The sequence below is a fragment of the Marmota monax genome, unplaced genomic scaffold, assembly GCF_021218885.2.
Source record: "Marmota monax isolate L192 unplaced genomic scaffold, Marmota_monax_Labrador192_F-V1.1 WCK01_AAM20220418_F8-fsc00095, whole genome shotgun sequence".
Taxonomy (NCBI): domain Eukaryota; kingdom Metazoa; phylum Chordata; class Mammalia; order Rodentia; family Sciuridae; genus Marmota; species Marmota monax.
Window position 1 is genome coordinate 500167 of NW_026695244.1, and position 17813 is coordinate 517979.

Genomic DNA, 17813 nt, shown 5'->3' on the forward strand with positions numbered 1-17813 from the left:
TCTCTTACACAATTAGGCAGAATAGTTGCCTGCACACTTCCTGTGAGACCTGAACAACTGTCTAGAACTCCAACCTCAGCACAGCTTTCAGCATAGATGGCTGATGCAGAGGAAACTACACCCAAACCTACTGGCTCTTTAGTGAAGAAACAAAATAAAGAACTTTTGGAATGTCCTGCTAGTATTTGCCAGGGTGGTGTTTTTAAACCCATGTATGGGCTCCATTTCAATTGTGTGTTTTTGTGTGTGTCTTCTTATACAATATAAGATTTCCATCGTTATTTTGGGGGATCATGTCTTAATTCCTTTTTTTTTTTCCTCCTGGTAGGCTGTTGTCAAGACATGGAGTTTGGTTTCAAGGTTCCCAGAAAGCTCACCTGTGTATTATTTGCTGCGGGACATGGTGCAAGGGTGGTGGGGGAGTTCCTTCTGACCTTTGTGCCCGGCTGATTAACTCAGGAAGATTCTTCCTCCACACCTCTCTTCTACTTTGCCCCTTGACCAGCTGGTATGTTGGGGCTGCTGTGGAGTGACACATCTTTGCCTTTCCACAACAGGTCATCCTGCTTCTGGAATTTCTCGAAAATTCATTTTTTTTTTTTTTTTAACCAGATGCAGACAGAAACCAGTTAAGACTTTGAAACTCTGGCCTTTTGCCTGGATTGTTTGTGATTTGAGTGCCATGTTGGAAAACACACACACACACACACACACACACACGACTTATTAACCCTGTCTCTTTACATGTTGCTGCTACAGCTTCCTCTTTACCTTTACTGCTAACCTTCTTGAAAAAGTAGTCTACACATACTCTTCTCTCCACTAACTCAACTCTTAGGCACTTTCCAATGTATTCCAGAATGGCTTCCACCTGTATCGTGCCAATGAAACTTTTCTTGCTGAAACTACCAAGTACCTCCTAATAACCAATTTCCAGTTTCTCCTCACGTCCCCACTTGGTTGTATTTGCATGGCATATCCTTTTCCATCTTGTCAGTAGGGCTTTGTCATCCTTCATGCAGTTCAAGCCTCGATGCCCATGTGCAACTTATATGGAGGCTGGTATGCGGGATGGATGAATGAGGAATAAATGAATATTGTCACCACTGGAAGACATCTTGGACTCTTTCCTCATTTCTTCACCCAGTTCCAAGTGATCCCTAAAACCCACCAAATTATGCTTCAGAGATGTCCAGTGTCTCCTCTGCTTTTCCATCACTAGTCCTAGACCAGGTCTTGATCATCTTCACCAGGTTATTTAATCTTCCAGCCAATATTTTCTCAATCCATTTCTGTCTTCAATCTACTTCCAAGATTTCCATTTGAAGACAAATCTGATCATGTCCCTGTTCTCTTTAATGATCACTGTTGGCAGCCCTTGACCCAAGGGACTCCTGCCCCAGTTCCTCCTGTGGTGTGTGTGTTCCTCATGGCCTGACCCAGCCTGCGGTGTCAGCCATGGCCTAAGGCTCATTGGGGTTTGTACTTTAGCCTCTTTCCAAGGTTCCCGAGGACATAGCCATTTTTCAAACTTTAAACTGTTTAACAGAGACTGGACTCTCCCTTACCTGTTCCCACTTGGCCAATGGATATGTGTGCACTTAGATGGTGTTCAGATGTTCTCTTTCTGATTGCTCTTTTCTGTGGGCTCTGATATAATTTTGTTCATATTTGTAATAACCCGATCAATACATTAAGTTCTAATCTCTGAAAGGTCTATGGTACCTTCCACCACATATGTAAATCTATATTAAAATCATATTAGCCAATTTGTGATTCCACCCCCCCCACACACACACAGGATAACATCATAGATATTTTCTTCTAAAATACCAAATATGATGTTCTTCCCATTTCCCCCCTCATTTCTTTGGTGTCCTTGTTTTTCTGGTTCCCCAATCAATGATATCGTTTATGGCTGTGAGTTAGAGGCAGTATAGCTCATTGGCCAATAAAACAGACTTTGATATCAGATTGCACCAGATCTGCCACTTGTTGGCTTTGTGACCTTGAGCCAATTACTAAACCTCTCTGTACTTCAGTTATTTCATCTTTAAAATAGAGATTATAACAGTATCTACTTCATTGGGCTGTTTTTAGGCTAATCTATAACAAGCACCAAGCACTATTCCTATCATACAGTGAGTTATGTGTCTTTGGTGTCTGTTATTAACATGGCTTGTGTAGAGATTTGCTTGGTAAATTGAGCCCCTTGGAGGCAGATGCTATACCATATTCATCACTGCAAAACCTGGTGCTTAGTGTCCATGCAGGTAGTGTTTAAGTGAATGATAATCAGAAGGTAAGTAAATGTGACTCTACTGATTCTCTTGCAGAGTCCTCTAAGTTTATTGGCCTACCTAGAAAAAAACACTGAAATAGATGAAGATAATGTGATATTACTGGAGAAGGTTTTTAAAAAGGTTGCACCTTTCCTTCTAAGGAAGATAGAGAACTATAAAAGAGAGAAAGGTAAGCAGCTTATTTTTGCTTACTTGCCCCATATTTATATGTAGGAGGTTTTCTTATCATTTTGGTAATATTTTCTTGGGAAAGCCAGAAATCTCCTCATTTGTTCATTCAGTACATATTTATTGAATGCATACTTTAGCCCAGGCATTATTTTATAAATTGGAGGTATATTGCAAAGCTCCTGCCCTTTTGGAGCTTATGTTCTAGTGGGGGAAAGTAGTTTTAGGCAAATGAATATAATGCAGAGATAGCTAGCTCATTCTTTTTTTTTTTTTTCCTTTGACTGTGCTTAGGCTTGAACTCAGGGCATTGTACACACTAGACAAGAGCTTTGGTATGTCTTACAAAGATAGTTTTTCTTTGATATTATGTAAAGGTGGAAACACAGGGCAGGAATCATACATGACAAATGTCAATATGCTAAATAGTAAATATTTATCATAAACATAAATTTCTCTGGGTCTATTTCCACTGTTAAGAACAATATATAATAATTCATGACTATGTTTGGGAAGTTTCTCTGCTACACCCATATTTTGTTCAGTGAGTTAATCTAGCATGCAAAATTCTTTCTTTAAAAATGAAATTAGCCAAGAGGAAGCTTCCTTCTAAGAATTCAGTGAAGACAAAATAAGTTGAGAAACAAAATATATTCTTGTGAAATTGATAAAATCTCAAACAATAACTAAAACAATAAATAAATGTAAATTTAATTAAAAATTATTATGACAAATAAAAACAGTTCTTTCAGTCACATTATCAAATAGGAAATGAAAAGCAGGAAGTTGATACTGAAAGAGTATTTGGAATCCTCATGTGAACTCCAAATGATATGTGTCTTTTTTCTACTCACCCATTTTTTCCCACACAAAGAAACACAGGGCAGGGGAGCAGGTTATTGTAGATATAGGGGAGCAGGTTATTGTAGATATTTGAACTCTGGAGGAGACTCACTGGTTTCTGTGTGGTCAGCATTTACATCTGCCTCACAGAGTCTTGAGTATATCAGAAGAGTTCTGATTTTCCTCTTTCTTTTTTTTTAAAAATATATTTATTTTATTCATTTTAGTTGTTGATGGACCTTTATTTTTTATTTATATGTGTTGCTGAGAATCGAACCCAGTGCCTCACACATTTGAGGCAAGCGCTCTACCACTGAGCCACAACTCCAGCCCTCCTGTTTCTTTTTTAAACCTATCTGTGTGGTCTGCTCGGATGGCAAGTATTATTACTCTTTTAATGTTGGCTTTCTACAATCCTGAGTTTGGGCCTAATTCTGCTTTTAGGATGAAAAACTGTTAAAGACTGAACGGAAAGGGTGTGAAGAGCTCAGACTCTTCTATGTGATCTAAAGTCCAAGTCCCTTTTGTTTGATTAAGACCTGACTTTATTTAAGGTCATCTGGCTCACTTTCTGAGTTTACTTGAACTTTGTTGTTTGCTTTAATATTTTAAATGTATTATTAAAAATAATATATGTAATTATAATGAAATTAAATAAAAATTCAAATAATGAAAATAATACAGAGTGTGGAAGATAAAAATCTTTCTCTTCTTCCTTTCATTGCCAACCCATTCTGCAGAGATAACCACTGTTTAGAATATATTCTTGTGGGCTGGGGTTGTGACTCAGCAGTAGAGCGCTCGCCTCGCACGTGCAAGACTCTGGGTTCGATCCTCAGAACCACATACAAAAATAAACAAGTGAAATAAAGGTGTTGTGTTCAACTACAACTAAAAAAATAACTTTAAAAAAAGAATATATTCTTGTAGATTTTCTTCTGTATAGAAACAACTGTGAGTGTGTGTGTGATGTATGTGTAAACAGGACCATGCTAATTATATTTTGTAACTTGCTTTTTCCCCACCCAATATGCCTGACATTTTCCATGAATACAATACAGATATAGCTAGCTTATTCTTATTAATAATTTCAAATAAATCCTTTTTATGAATATGATACATTTAACTACCACTTCTGAATGTTTTTTCTTTTGTCTTCTTTCTTTCTTTCTTTTTATTCTTGTAGCCTGACTTCTGGTACTATTTTTTGAGGAAATCCTTTTGGAATCTTTTCAACTATCTGAAACATTAAGTACCATAAATTATGAAATATTATTTGGTAAAATATATGGTAGTTTTAAGGAGTTAATAAAATTATAAAAATAATAGAAACAATAAGAAAGAATATATGAAATACAAAGAATAAAAATATAACAACAATAAAAATAATTATAAATTCACATTTTTTTCCTGAGTATTTATGTAGACTTCCATAAGAAATGCCATTGCAAATTTAAAAATTTCTTTAAAATAGTAACTTTTGATGATTGATTGTCTTGGATTGGTATTAGTTAGACGGTGAATTGTTTTTTGTTTTTTGTTTTCTGCCTGTGGTTTTATTTACAGCTGCCCAGGAAGTGACACCTCCTGTGGACAAAGAAACTGAATCATTGCCTCAAGGACAGGAAGAAATATTTACTCCATCAGACATTAAGCAGTTCCATGGAGCCTTAACAGTAAGTTGAGTGCTGTTCAGGCCTGTTTACCAGCTGTCTACTTCCACCTCCAGTCTCCAGGGAGAGAGAGAAGGGAGGGATGGATCCTGATAGGTAGCATTTGTAAATATTCCCACCATGGCTGATTTCAAATGATCAACATGACATCGACCAGGTTGCAGATTTCCTGAAAATTTGACAATTAGCTCTCAGTAGTTGGCCTGAGCTACCACAGCACTCCCTTGGGTTGCTTTAAAATGGTGCCTCTGCTCTTATCTGTAGGATAAGATCAGTCTGGCTTCATGGGTATACAAGCCATAGGGTTTCACAGGACCCTCTTCCTTGGTTTAAATAGTCTTCTGTCACTGTTGTGACATTATTAATAATGTATGAACAAAGGACTCTACAAATTATGAAGCTGTCCCCCCCAGAAGGTTAAGAACTGGGTTCCTGGTTTCTGTAGTACTCAACAGTCGAAGACTGTGTAGAGCAACCTTGGGAGAATCTTCAATGTTGCTCACAATGTGACAGTGAACCTTGGGAATGCTGAGTCTTTCCTAAGTTCCTTTCTTTCCAACATGCTCCGGTAGTTCTACTTTATCAATATCTGTCAAAATTAGTGAAATGATCTTGGCCTTGTAAATTTTTTTTTTCATTTTTTTCAATTGTGGTAAAATATAACCATAAATTTTACCATTAAACATTAATTATCATAAGATACACATTACATAAAACTTACCACCTTAACTGCTTTTAAATATACAGCTGTGTTAAGTGCTTTGTGTCACTACCATTCATTTCCAGAACTTTTTCAATCCTAACTGAAACTTTGGATCCATTAAATAGTAATTTCACATTTCATTCTTCTCCTGTCCCATGAAACCACTGTTCTACTTTGTGTCTATAATTTGATTATTCTAGATACCTCATATAAAAAGACTTTTTCCCCTTTGCATACTGGGGATTAAGTCCAGAGGCCTTATGCATGGTAAGCATGTTGTCTATCACTGAGCTATACCCCAGCCCCAACATATACTCTTTTTTGATTGGCTTCAAGTTTCATCCACATTGTAGTATATCTAGGAATTAATGAATGTGTTATGCTTTGTTCATCCACCAGTGGGATCTTGGATAACTTCTACCTTTTGGCAACTATGAATAATGCTGCTATGATCATTGGTATAAAAATATCTCTTTTAATTATTTTGGTAATTCACATAGGTGAAAATGCTGGATCATATAGTAATTCTATCATCCACTTTTTAAGGACCTGCCATACAGTTTTCCACAGTGGAAGTACCATTTTATATTTCCAGCAGCCATGCATAAGTGTTCTAATTTCTCCACATCTTCATCAACACTTGTTATTTTCTCTTTCTTTCTTTCACAATAGTCCTCCTCATAAATGTGAGTCTCAATGTGGCTTTGATTTGTATTTCCTCAACAAGTAATGATGTTGAGCTAATTTGCATATGCTTATTGGCCATATGTATACCTTTTTTGTCTATTTGGATTTTCTGCCCATTTCCTAATTGGGTCATTTGTGGGAGTTTTATTTTTTATTCTTAAAATTTCCTTTCATGGGGGGCTGTATGTATAGCTCAGTGGTAGAGTGCTTGCCCTGGGTTCAATCCCTAGTCCTGAAAAAAAATTTTTTATGGCTTCTTTACTACTTTCATGATCTTGTATTTTGATAGGTACAACATTAAAATTTAGAAATATATTCAATCTTACAGAAATGTAGCAAGAATGTAAATAACCCAGAGAATACGTGTATGCTGCTTGCTTTATCATTTTTGTGTTCTCTCTCCATGCTTACATAATTTTTTCTGAGCTTTTTGAAAGCAAGCTGTATATATCAAGACCCTTGATCCCTAATTGCTTCAGTATGTATTGCCTAAGAATAAGAATATTCTTTTGTAGAACTATAGTACAGTTATCAGTGCCAAAATGTTAAATTAATACAATATTGTTGTCACATTAATGGTTCATATTTCAATTTTGGCTGTTGACCCAATAGTGTCCTTGATAGTTTTTTACTCTGCCAGTGCAAAATTAAATCTAGGGGACTTGCAGAGGAACCTGTTTTTTGAAACTGTCACTGGAGTGCAGTGAAGGAAATTGGGCAGCCCAGAAATCTAGGCATGAACACTGATCCTGTGAGAGAAAGGGGTTCATCATGGTGGATGACCTAAAGTGATTCATGTAGAGGAACTTGCCCAGTATCAAAAGATGTTTTGGGTACATAATAGTGACTTTTTTTTTTTAAATAATGTTTTGTTTCTTTGCATTGAGTGGGAGAAAGACAAAAATGGCTTAGAAAAAAATAATAAAATCAGTACAATCACTACCTTTCCTTTGGATATATTATGTTGCAGTACAGATGAGTATTGCTAATTGACTTGATTATTCTCACAGGGTGCTGGTCTTTAATGAAAAGGAAAATCATAGCTTTGGGCTGGGGATGTGGCTCAAGCGGTAGCGCGCTCGCCTGGCATGCGTGCGGCACTGGGTTTGATCCTTAGCACCACATACAAAAAAAAGATGTTGTGTCTGCCGAAAACTAAAAAATAAATATAAAATTCTCTCTCTCTTTAAAAAAGAATCATACCTTATAGTTTTTCATCCTATTCTGTTTTCTGTAACCAGTGTTTTAATGTTTGTGTGTTTCTTATAAAATTTAAATGTGACTTGTTATTGAATTGTTTCTAGTATCAATATATATATGCATGATATAAAAATTTCAATCTAAGATCATATAAATATAATACAGTATTGTATTTAGTTGTCATGTCCCTGTACTTTCCTTTAATCTTGAACATCTCCACAACTTTCCTTTCTCTTTTATGACATGGAGACTTTTGAACTATGTAGTCATCCCTCCCACCTTTTATAAAAATTAATAGAGTTTTTCTATTTTTGGTGCATGTGGTTTTTCCTCTTGATTAGATTCAAGTTATATATTCTGGTCACAACATCATATAAGTGATATGGTGTCTTTCTCAGGGCATCCTATCTAGAGGTACATGATATTCATCCTGCCCTCCATCGGTGATGCTGATTTTGATTACTTGGTCAAGATGTCTGATTTCTATAGTATGTAGTTTACTTTTTGTATAGTTGTCCCTCATTATCCATGGGGAATTTGTTCCCAAACTCCCCAAAGATACCCAAATCTGTGGATGCTCAATTCCCTTATATAAAATGGCTTAGTATTTGCATATAACCTATGCATATCCTCCCCTGTACTTTATATCATCTAGATTACTTGCAATAACTTATATAACATAAATGCTGTATAAATAGGTTTTTGTTTTTGCCAACACTGGGGATTGAAGCCAGGGGCACTCTACTACTGAGGGTCTCAAACATTCAGTGGCCTATGGCTGCAAAGGCTGGGCAAAGACAACCTATAATCTTCACAGGCAGACAGAGCTTGACCCAGAGCCTGGCTGGAGGTCTGAGGTCCTGCTCTGAACCACCACGTTGCAGGTGGGGGTAGTTAAGCATTTGAAGGAATCTTCTGTGTTGGGAGGGCACTTTGAAAGTGATTCATTTTTTATTTGTTAATCTAGGTTCCCTCTCTCCTCTCCCAAATGGGACAAAATTGCAATTATTCTAAAACCCTAAACTGACTTCTTTTTTCTAGGAAAACAACCCTTGATTCAATGAATTCTTATCCTAGAAAAGCAGTTAGACATCTAATTGGAAGAGGAATTGAGGAAGAGTGGCTCCCTTTTATTTTTTTTTTATACCTTTATTTTGTTTGTTTCTATTTTTATGTGGTTCCGGGAATTGAACCCAGTGCCTCATGCATGCTAGGCAAGTGCTCTACCACTGAGCCACAACCACAGCACCCACCTCTAATCAAATTAGACCAACACTTATCAAGTGCCTACCATAGCTTTGAGCAGGGAATTGCAGACCACCCTCACCACCCTACATACATATAGAAGTTTTTTAAAAATGTAATTTCCCAGCACTGACATTTTAGGATTCCCTAATTCTAAGATAAATTGCCTGCTAAACTTAATTCCCCTCACCTACTTTTTCAACCAGTGTTGTACACGAAGGCTTCACATGCATGTAGGTGATACACAGATGTGCACACACACAGGATTTTACTCTTTACCTTTTAGAATTCATTGTTCTCTAAAGGGGTATGGCTTGGCATTGGTCTCTGAAGCAGATGTGGGATGATTCTGGTCATGGCCACATGAGGGTGGGGTCGTTGTGGTGGTATTGGGAGTGCATAGGGCTGAGTGGGTGGGGCAAAACCTCACATTACATATATTGTCAGACTCTCAGAGCAGGAAGGTGTCTTAAAAGTTATGTAGGAAATCCTGCCTTTTTCCATGGAAAATCATTTCATGTTTCATATGCACCTGAAGGTTATCTTGTTAAAAGAACACTGCTAAAAATTAAATTTAAGAGGAAAAAGGCCTTTGCATTTCAAGCTACGTCCCCTAATTTGTTTTAAAACTAAGTCTTGGGGCTGGGGCTGCGGCTCAGTGTCAAAGCACTTGCCTAGTATGTGTGAGGCACTGGGTTTGATCCTCAGCACCACATAAAAATAAATTAATAAATAAAGTAAAGGCCCATCAACAATTAAAAAAAAAACCTAAGTCTTTTTGATTGTGAGATTTTCTGAAAGAGAGGCATACCTTTCTATTGAGATGTGACAACTGCTTCTTTCTGAGAGGTTACTAGACTCCTCTTGAAAACAGTCGAAAGAAGGCTGAATGTGGCCAGATGTTGGTCATTGACTCACTCTTTGACACAAAGATGTGGGTGGTGTTAACAGAGGATGTGATATTCTCAGGCAAAGAAGTAGATAGACATAAAGATTTGACCTAGTCCCTCTTCTGCCTGAAGAGACAAATCAAGGAAAGCCCAGTCTGGAGCTGCTGGACAGAGCCAGCCACTGCTTCTGCCATTCCCTTAATCCCAGAAGATTTGCTCAGTTTCTGGACAAAACCAGAAAGCAGCCTGGCCTGGCTTTGGATGCCACCAAGAAGAAATCCAGGATACTTCAGGCAGGAAAATGTGGGGTGTGAAGAGAAAGGCAGGAAGTCTTTTGAAAAGTGAAACTGGAACTCCTTTGTATTTGATCCCCCAAAGACGGGAAATTCCAGTATTGTGCAGCCATGGGACTGAGGTCCAGCAGCATGGGTCTGGCTTAAACAAAAGTCACTTCCCTGTGGCTTTCAGCAGGGATGCATATCTTTGACCTAGGGTGACTTGCTGGTTGTCACCCCTGTGATGGGCAGCACCAGTAAGTCCTGTTGCTGCCCATTACAGGGTCACTCCTTTCCCAACACCTTGGTGAAGTCCTCTTTGGAGCTTTCTCCTGGAGACTGAGGATGGGGGTAGGTAGTGGGTGAGGAGGAGGATGCAGAAAAGATGGGCCCTCCAGTTTGTTTTAAGTTTGTATTTTACATATGGAACATTAAGCCAGGCATGGTGACACTTACCTGTAATCCCAGCTACTTGAGAGGTTGAGGCTGGAGGATTGCGAGTTCTAGGCCAGCCTAGGCAATTTAGTGAGACCCTGTTTCAAAATTTTAAAAAATTGTAAAAGGACTGTGGATGTAGCTCAGTGGCAGAGCACTCTGGGTTCAATGCCTAGTGCTGGCCCGAACAAAACAAAACAGTATCAATGTAGATCCAAAGTAAAACCTGTAGAGCACACTCAGAAGTCTACACTGCTTCCCTGCCTCTCTTCCCTTTCCATTCAATTACCATTTTTATTAATATTTATTTGTTTATTCGTCCTACTATTACTTTTGGGGGGAAATACCCTGTGTCTTCTCTAAATTAAAGAAGAGATAGTATACTAAAATATGATTCTTCACTTCCTTCATGTGACGATGTCTTCAGCATCATCCTGTGTGAACTTCCTACATTTCATACATCTCTTGTTTCCTCAATAGGAGGGATTGTGGCAAAATGAGCACTCCATGAATCATGGTAGGTGTAATGTACTTATGTATTTTCTACAACTTGGATCAGTATGGCAGGAGTAGATATATTTGATGTATACCAAATAGTTGAAGATAACTTAGTGGTGAATTCATTTCCTATTGCAATTTGAGGCATGCCACAGTGTATGGTTTGTACCAAGTTTTTCTGTGGGGGATGGAGATGACAGGGTGGTTCCTGCTGAAAGCCTAGCATAGCAGATGCTACAGAATTCTGGCAGCTACTGTCCTTTCCTCCCAGCCTTCAGAATTAGGTCACTTTCTGTAGGGAGGGAAGGAACCCCTGGTGGGGCTGAGGCCTGCAGCCCAGCAGCAACAGAGCATATGCAGTCTGAGGAAATGTGGTTTACAGAGCGGCTCTAGATGCTTCTTCTATTTTTCAGAGGCACAGAAACAAGAGGGAAGGACAATAGTAATGGTGTGTTTGAGTGCCCTGAATTTCTGCCCAGAAACCATGACCTTAGGAAAATATTCCAGAATCTGCAAGTGGCCTGAAATCTGTTGTATTAGTTGTTTTTTCTTACTATAATGAAATATCTGACACATGCTATCTATAAAAATGAAGATAATTATTTATTTCTTAGTTTTGGATGTTCCAGGGCATGGCACTGACTCAGTTCTTGCCTAAGTCACATCATGGCAGACAGCAAGTGATTACATCTTGAACCAGGAACAGAGGGAGGACAGGGTAGGACTAAACTTGGGTTTTCATAACAATTGAACTGCCTTCTAAGGGCCATGCTCCCATTAGGACCCAAGGACCTCCCATCAGGCCCCACCTTCTGAAAGTTCCACAGCGCTTCCCATTCCAACTAGAAAGTGCTTCCCATTCCAACTCTTTAGTTGGAATGGGAAGCCTTCACTCATAGTGGAGCCTTGGGGGACTTGAGCCATATTCAAACATAGCATCTATGATATGTAAAGTTTATCAGAGTCTATTCCTCATTTTTTTCCCCAGGAAATTTAGCCTTTAGAATTCATGACATGCCACCTTTTGGCTAACCTGATATGATGTTGACAGTGCTGGTGGGAGTTACTCTTGCACTTGGCATAGGCCAAGCATTGTCCTAAGAGTCTTTCCAGGGAGCATCTCATTTAATCTTTCCATAGCTTGGAGATAGATACTAATGTTTTCCCACTTAATACCCATTTAAAACTGAGACCCATGAAGCCTATCCCTTTGCTAACTGTCCCACTGCTAAAAAGGAGTGACTCGGGGATTCGACCCCAGCAGTGTGAGAGCAGAGTTCTCCCTCCAAGAGCTGGCTCTGCATCCGGACACTGTATGAGCTTAGACAGCCAAGTCATTTTTCTGAAGAACAAGGCCCATTTTTTTCAGTTTTATAACTCTGCAGTTCCAAGGTTTAGATGTGCCTTCTCCTGGAGTGTTATCTTCTCCCAGAGTGAGGAAGATGTATAGGTGTACAGGGGCACTGCACCTTGGGTCCTTTTGGTGTGTTCTCTGGTCTTTGGAATACTGGACTCATACAGCTTGAGCTGAGCTCCAAAGACTGACCTTTAGCTGATTTACCAGCTGTTCCCCAGAGATGAGGATAGAGCTTGGTGGTTCTACCACAAACTTGCTGAGAGAGGGAGAAGAAAACAGGTGCATGTTACATTTTCCTATAAATTACCTATCATGAACTTCCACCCCATGATAGATTATTACCCAGAGGAAACGGAGCTTGCAGAAACCCTTCAAGGCATTGTGAGCTTCAGCCAGTGACAAAGGCACCAGTTGATTCCATTGCTGTGGACCTTCCCCTCGTTCCCTTTTTTCTTCTTGATGTCCACCAGGCTTCTCTATACCCAGAGACAGAGATATGCTGACAACCCAGCTGTGCTTTCTACCAGGAACCCTTGAGCCGATCCACATGTTCTTAATTCCCCAATTCATCCTCTGCCAGCAGCGCAGTTTTCAACCCAAACAGAGCAAATAGCAATATGAGGACATTTGTCTTTCCTATCAGCAAGGGCATGCAGGCCAAATTTATATCTTGGGAGTTTCTTGAAACTAAAACAATTCTCCAGAATTTAATGCTATGTCAGAAATTTATTAGCAAGGAAATCTAAATGCTTAGAGAAAGATATTTGAGGAGTCTGGGTACTTTTCTTTCTAGGCAATGAAGCCACAAATGGTGCACTAATTCCTGTGTCCATGGAGACCGTAGGAGCACCTGCTAACACCCTGGGTTCTGAAATCTGGACAAAGGTCTGGAGAGTTTATTCAGGGCTCTCACCTGAGCTGAGAGGGCTCAGAGGAATTTTTGCCTTGGTTCTTCCTTCCTCTTTGATCTTCCCATCTATTCCTGTGACCTTTGCCTGTGAAGGCCTTGATATTGCTTTGCACTTTGAGGAATGTATACTCTTTGGGTTATTTCCAGAGGGAGGACATTTCTTTTTTCTTTTCTTTTCTTTATTTTTTTTTTCTTTTCTTTCTTTTTTTTTTTTTTTTTTGAAATCAAGTAAAGCCACTTTTTTTCTGGTTGGATCAAAAATATACCAGGTTTTCAAATCATTTTAGTTCCACAGAGACCCAGCCAAAGTCAAAGTTTAATCTGTAATTGCAAAATGTTTACATTAGCCTTCAAAAATAATTGCACGAATTTTAAAATTCCTACTGTGACTTATATTGAGAAATAAAGTTAAAAAAGAGATTCCTCAGCTTTCAGAGGTATCAATCACTCCAGAAACTGACCTTTCAAAAAATATATATACATCACTTGATATTTTTGTTGCCTTGTTAAATCCTTGCTTATTCTTTCTTCACATTTCTAATCTGAAAAGGAAGATTATATATATATATATATATTATATATATATATATATATATATATATATATATATATATATATATATATATATATATATATATATATATATCCATCTCCTGGGTTTGCCAGTGTTAAAATACATGTTTTGTTTTTTAACCCTGGAAATTGAGATTCTAGTGGGAATCTTGAGTTTTAGTTAAGACCTGGCATTTAACTGTAGAATTAATTGGTTAATTTCAAACTAGGGTCAGGACCTTGAGAAAGCTCAGCTTCTGGTACTAGAAGTGGGATCCTGAAAGAAAGGAGGTGGCTGATCTTTAATGCAAATGACAGTATCCTTTATCCTGGGCTGTGGGACTTTAAAAGAACATTTGAAATTGTATTCAAATCATAACTCAGCAGCAAAATTAAGTGCAGAGTGGTCAGAATCTCTGGTCTTTCTGTGTGTAACTTTAGTAATTATCTGGCATATTCCATACTACAAGTTTTTTGTTGTTGCTGCTGCTGTTGTTGTTTGTTTGTTTTTTGCAGTGCTGGGGATTAGTGCTGACTCGACTGAGCTACATCCCCAGCCCCATTTTACATACTTTTTTTTTTTTTGGGCTGGGGACTGAACCTAGGGCCTTGTGTATGCTAAACAAGTCCTTTACCACTGAGATACACCACCAGCCTAAGGAGTTTAGACTTAAGTGTAAAAAAATGGTTTTAAAAAAACTGGCATTAAGAGATACATCCTGCTTTTCCTCATATGGATCTGCTGAAGTAGCTCATTAGAAATATTAAGCCTCCTAACATGATGGTCCCAAATAAGGGGTTCTATCTCTTCTTCCTTAAGGAGACAATTATGTACAGGATGGATCGGAAACACAGAGGCCACTGTATCATTATCAACAATCACAGCTTTACCTCCCTGAAAGATAGACCAGGAACCCATAGAGATGCTGGTAAGCATGGAATAGTGTATCAAATGCTAGTTGGGAATCTTAAAATTCTTTTTCATTTTCATATTTTCTTTCATTAAACTTTGTCTTCCACAGAAATTTAAAGATGATATCTAAATGTTTCTGAAGCTCTTGTGCATCCCAAGTAGCAGAAGTACCTGACTATTTGTAGTTTGGGGGAAGGCCAGGTGCACCCAAAAATCTGGGGTTTGAGCTCTGGCTCACCTCTCATTAGGTTTGTGACCCTGGAAGAGTCATAGGGCCTTAGCCTCAGCTTCTAGACTGTGAAATTGAATAAAACACTGGTCACTGCTGACCCTCAGGACTATTGTGACACTGTGGGTCCTTTGAGAAGGCAAGGTAATTTTAAGATGTTATTGTTACAAAAGTTAAAAAAAAATCAGGGCTTTAGACTTTTTGATGTATGTGCTTTTATTTTATTTTATTTTTTAATGTTAAAGGCTGGGGTTTCAACTCAGGGCCTTGTGTATGCTAGGCAGAGCTATGTGATTTTTAAAAACTATTATTATTGTTTCACTCTATTTCATTTTGCTTTACTTCATTTCAGTATTTCCTCTTTCTCTCCTTTTTTTTTTCTTTTTCTTTTTGGTCCCAGAGTGTCTAAAGCTTGTGTTTGAGTGGCTTGGGTTCACAGCACACAAATATGATGATGTGACTAAAGGAGTCATGGACAAGATTCTGCAGGAGTATAAGAGTCATCCAGGCCATGCTGATGGGGACTGCTTTGTGTTCTGCATTCTGACCCATGGGGAATTTGGAGCAGTCTACTCTTCAGATGGAGTCCTAATTCCTATTCGGAGTATCATGCGTCACTTCACAGCCCAGCAGTGCCCTGGGCTGGCTCACAAACCAAAACTCTTTTTCATTCAGGCCTGTCAAGGGCCAGAGGTACAAACTTCTGTGTTAACTGAAGCAGATGCTCAGAATTCTAAGCATCTTTCCCTTATGGATAGTGTTCCCACTGAGGCTGACTTCTTGCTTGGTCTGGCCACTGTCCCAGGCTATATGTCCTTTCGGCATATAAGAGATGGCAGCTGGTATATTCAGTCTCTGTGTAATCATCTGAAGAAGTTGGTACCAAGGTGAGTGTTCTGTATCTACCTCCCTGTTTATCTATTATCCATTTATCCACCCATTCACTCACTCACCATTCATCTTTCTACCTGTTTATGTACCTATCCGACCACCATCTACTCACCCATCTATTCATGCATCCATCAATGTATCCATGCATCCATCCACCCATCTAACAAACTTGTATTGAGCATCAGCACAGACCTGGAAAGAAGAGGAAGATACAGAATTTAAAAAAAAAAAAAAAAAAAAAAGACATAATCCCTATACTCAATTTGCTTCCAAGCTAATGGGATAGACAAACAGGTAGGGAAGAGCATCCCAGTGGTCAGTACACTTTGTGAAGCATAGGTGTTATAAAATCATGTAAGACAAGTACTTCACTCAGATTTGGAGGATTAGAGGAGGCTTCTGGAGATGACAAATAGATGCTATGCAAAGAATCTGGGTGAAGGATGTGCTGGACAAAGGCAACAGCACCAACAAAGATATGGGGACTTTTTATTTGTCCCTTCATTTATTAGTTTACTAGTCGCTCATATTTACTGAGTGCCTTTGTGCTGTCTTTGGCCTTCTATTTGCCACTGCTCTGACAAGTTCCCTTCTGTCTCTGCCATAATGCTTCTTATCTGAACCCTGGAAATGGGCCTTCACCAGGTTCTTTTCTGGACCTCTTTTTTCTCTCTCTCCCCTTCCCTCCCTCCCTTCTTCTTCTTCTTCTCTCTTCTCTCTTCTCTCTTCTCCACTGGCAGCTTTAGCAGTACCCAGAGACCACTGGTGCCTCCTGAAAATGTCTCCCAAACTGTATCTGCGGCCCACTCATTTCTGAATTCTTGCAGTGCAGAGACCCTGTTTAATTCAATTTTGTATCTTCAGAACTTGATATAGTATCATATTGATGAGGTTGATAAGTATTTGCTGGGCTGATGAATGACTTATTGCCTGAGTCACCTTCATTCACAACCTGCCACACATCCCACCCCTGTATTGCCCTTGGATCTCACATTCAGCTTGCATCTTTCTGAATTCATCTTCCTAGCCCTTCTCCAGGAGCTCCTGCTCTTGAATCCCCATTTCTAGGAATGGCCCATGCTCTACTGGGAATTCCAAATTGGTGCCTTGAGTCAACTCTGCTCTTCTTTTTTTTTTTTTTTTAAACCAACTCTTCCATGCCTACCATAGTCATCAAATGCCAATGGCTATAGCTTTAGGAACAAAACAATATTTATTGATGGCCTACTATGTGCCTCCTGTACTGCATACTGAGTTAGGGGGTGAGGGTGCAGTTGTGAACAAAAGAGACAAAAATCTCTGCTCCATGGAACATACAGTCTGGTGAGGGAAAGACAGGAAATAAAAATATAAGCAAGTGAATATTTAAATTAATAATTTAAATTTCAGGAAGGGATAACTTCTATGAACTAAGGAAAACAGGATAATGAAATGAAGAATGGTAGGTTGGGGGAATGTGGCTTAGTGGCAGGGGACTTGTCTGGCATGCATGATCCCTTAAAAAAAAAAAAAAACATTGAGAATGGGGCCGGAGCTACTTGAAAGGCTTCTTGGCTGAAGGTAATAGTTCAGGTGAGCTAATGATGAGAAAGATTAACTCAGAAAAAGATTTGAGGACAGAGAATAGTTGGTACCAAGAAGGATATAGGGACTGAAAACCAATCGGGGCCCACATCCTCCACCTGAAAAATAGTGATGAAGATGAGTAAGAGGAGGAAGGGGATAGTAGTATGAAGATAGGAAGAGGATAGTAGTATGATGACACTAAAGATGATAGTAGAATAGTGTAATTGGCTTTCTTAGTGCTTAGTTTGAATTACATCATTTCATTCTCATGGCAATCTCTAAGATGGGGACTATCATGTCTCCCATTTTAGGGCTGGGAGAACTGAAGTACAGAGAAGTAAATAACCTGCCTAAGACCACACAGTGAGTGAGTGATGAATCCACAATTCAAAATTGAGTGCTGTCTCCTATATTTGCTTCCAGTGATATGTAGATGCCCACCACCAGAAGATTCTGGTAAATACTATAGGTCCTG

The 17813-nt window shown here is 38.9% G+C and overlaps 1 protein-coding gene and 1 non-coding gene across 4 annotated transcripts in view; one reads left to right on the plus strand and one right to left on the minus strand.

Annotated features, from left to right (window-relative positions):
* The window catches only part of Casp10 (caspase 10), a 43023-nt gene that overhangs the window by 15920 nt on the left and 9290 nt on the right, over nucleotides 1-17813 (plus strand). The window contains exons 4-10 of one of the 3 annotated variants that reach the window (XR_006855860.2): nucleotides 2337-2472; nucleotides 4881-4990; nucleotides 10903-10939; nucleotides 13071-13162; nucleotides 14560-14668; nucleotides 15282-15768; nucleotides 17650-17794. Coding sequence is in view for 2 of the 3 variants with exons in the window: in XM_046463101.2 (XP_046319057.1) it covers nucleotides 2337-2472; nucleotides 4881-4990; nucleotides 10903-10939; nucleotides 13071-13162; nucleotides 14560-14668; nucleotides 15282-15768 (971 nt within the window). In the remaining variant the exon portion in view is untranslated. The remainder of the gene's footprint in view (nucleotides 1-2336; nucleotides 2473-4880; nucleotides 4991-10902; nucleotides 10940-13070; nucleotides 13163-14559; nucleotides 14669-15281; nucleotides 15769-17649; nucleotides 17795-17813) is intronic. The other 2 variants (XM_046463101.2, XM_046463102.2) reach the window with 2 other exon arrangements.
* Trnaa-agc (transfer RNA alanine (anticodon AGC)) lies at nucleotides 8750-8822 on the minus strand. Its single transcript has one exon. It is a non-coding gene; the product is annotated as a tRNA-Ala (tRNA).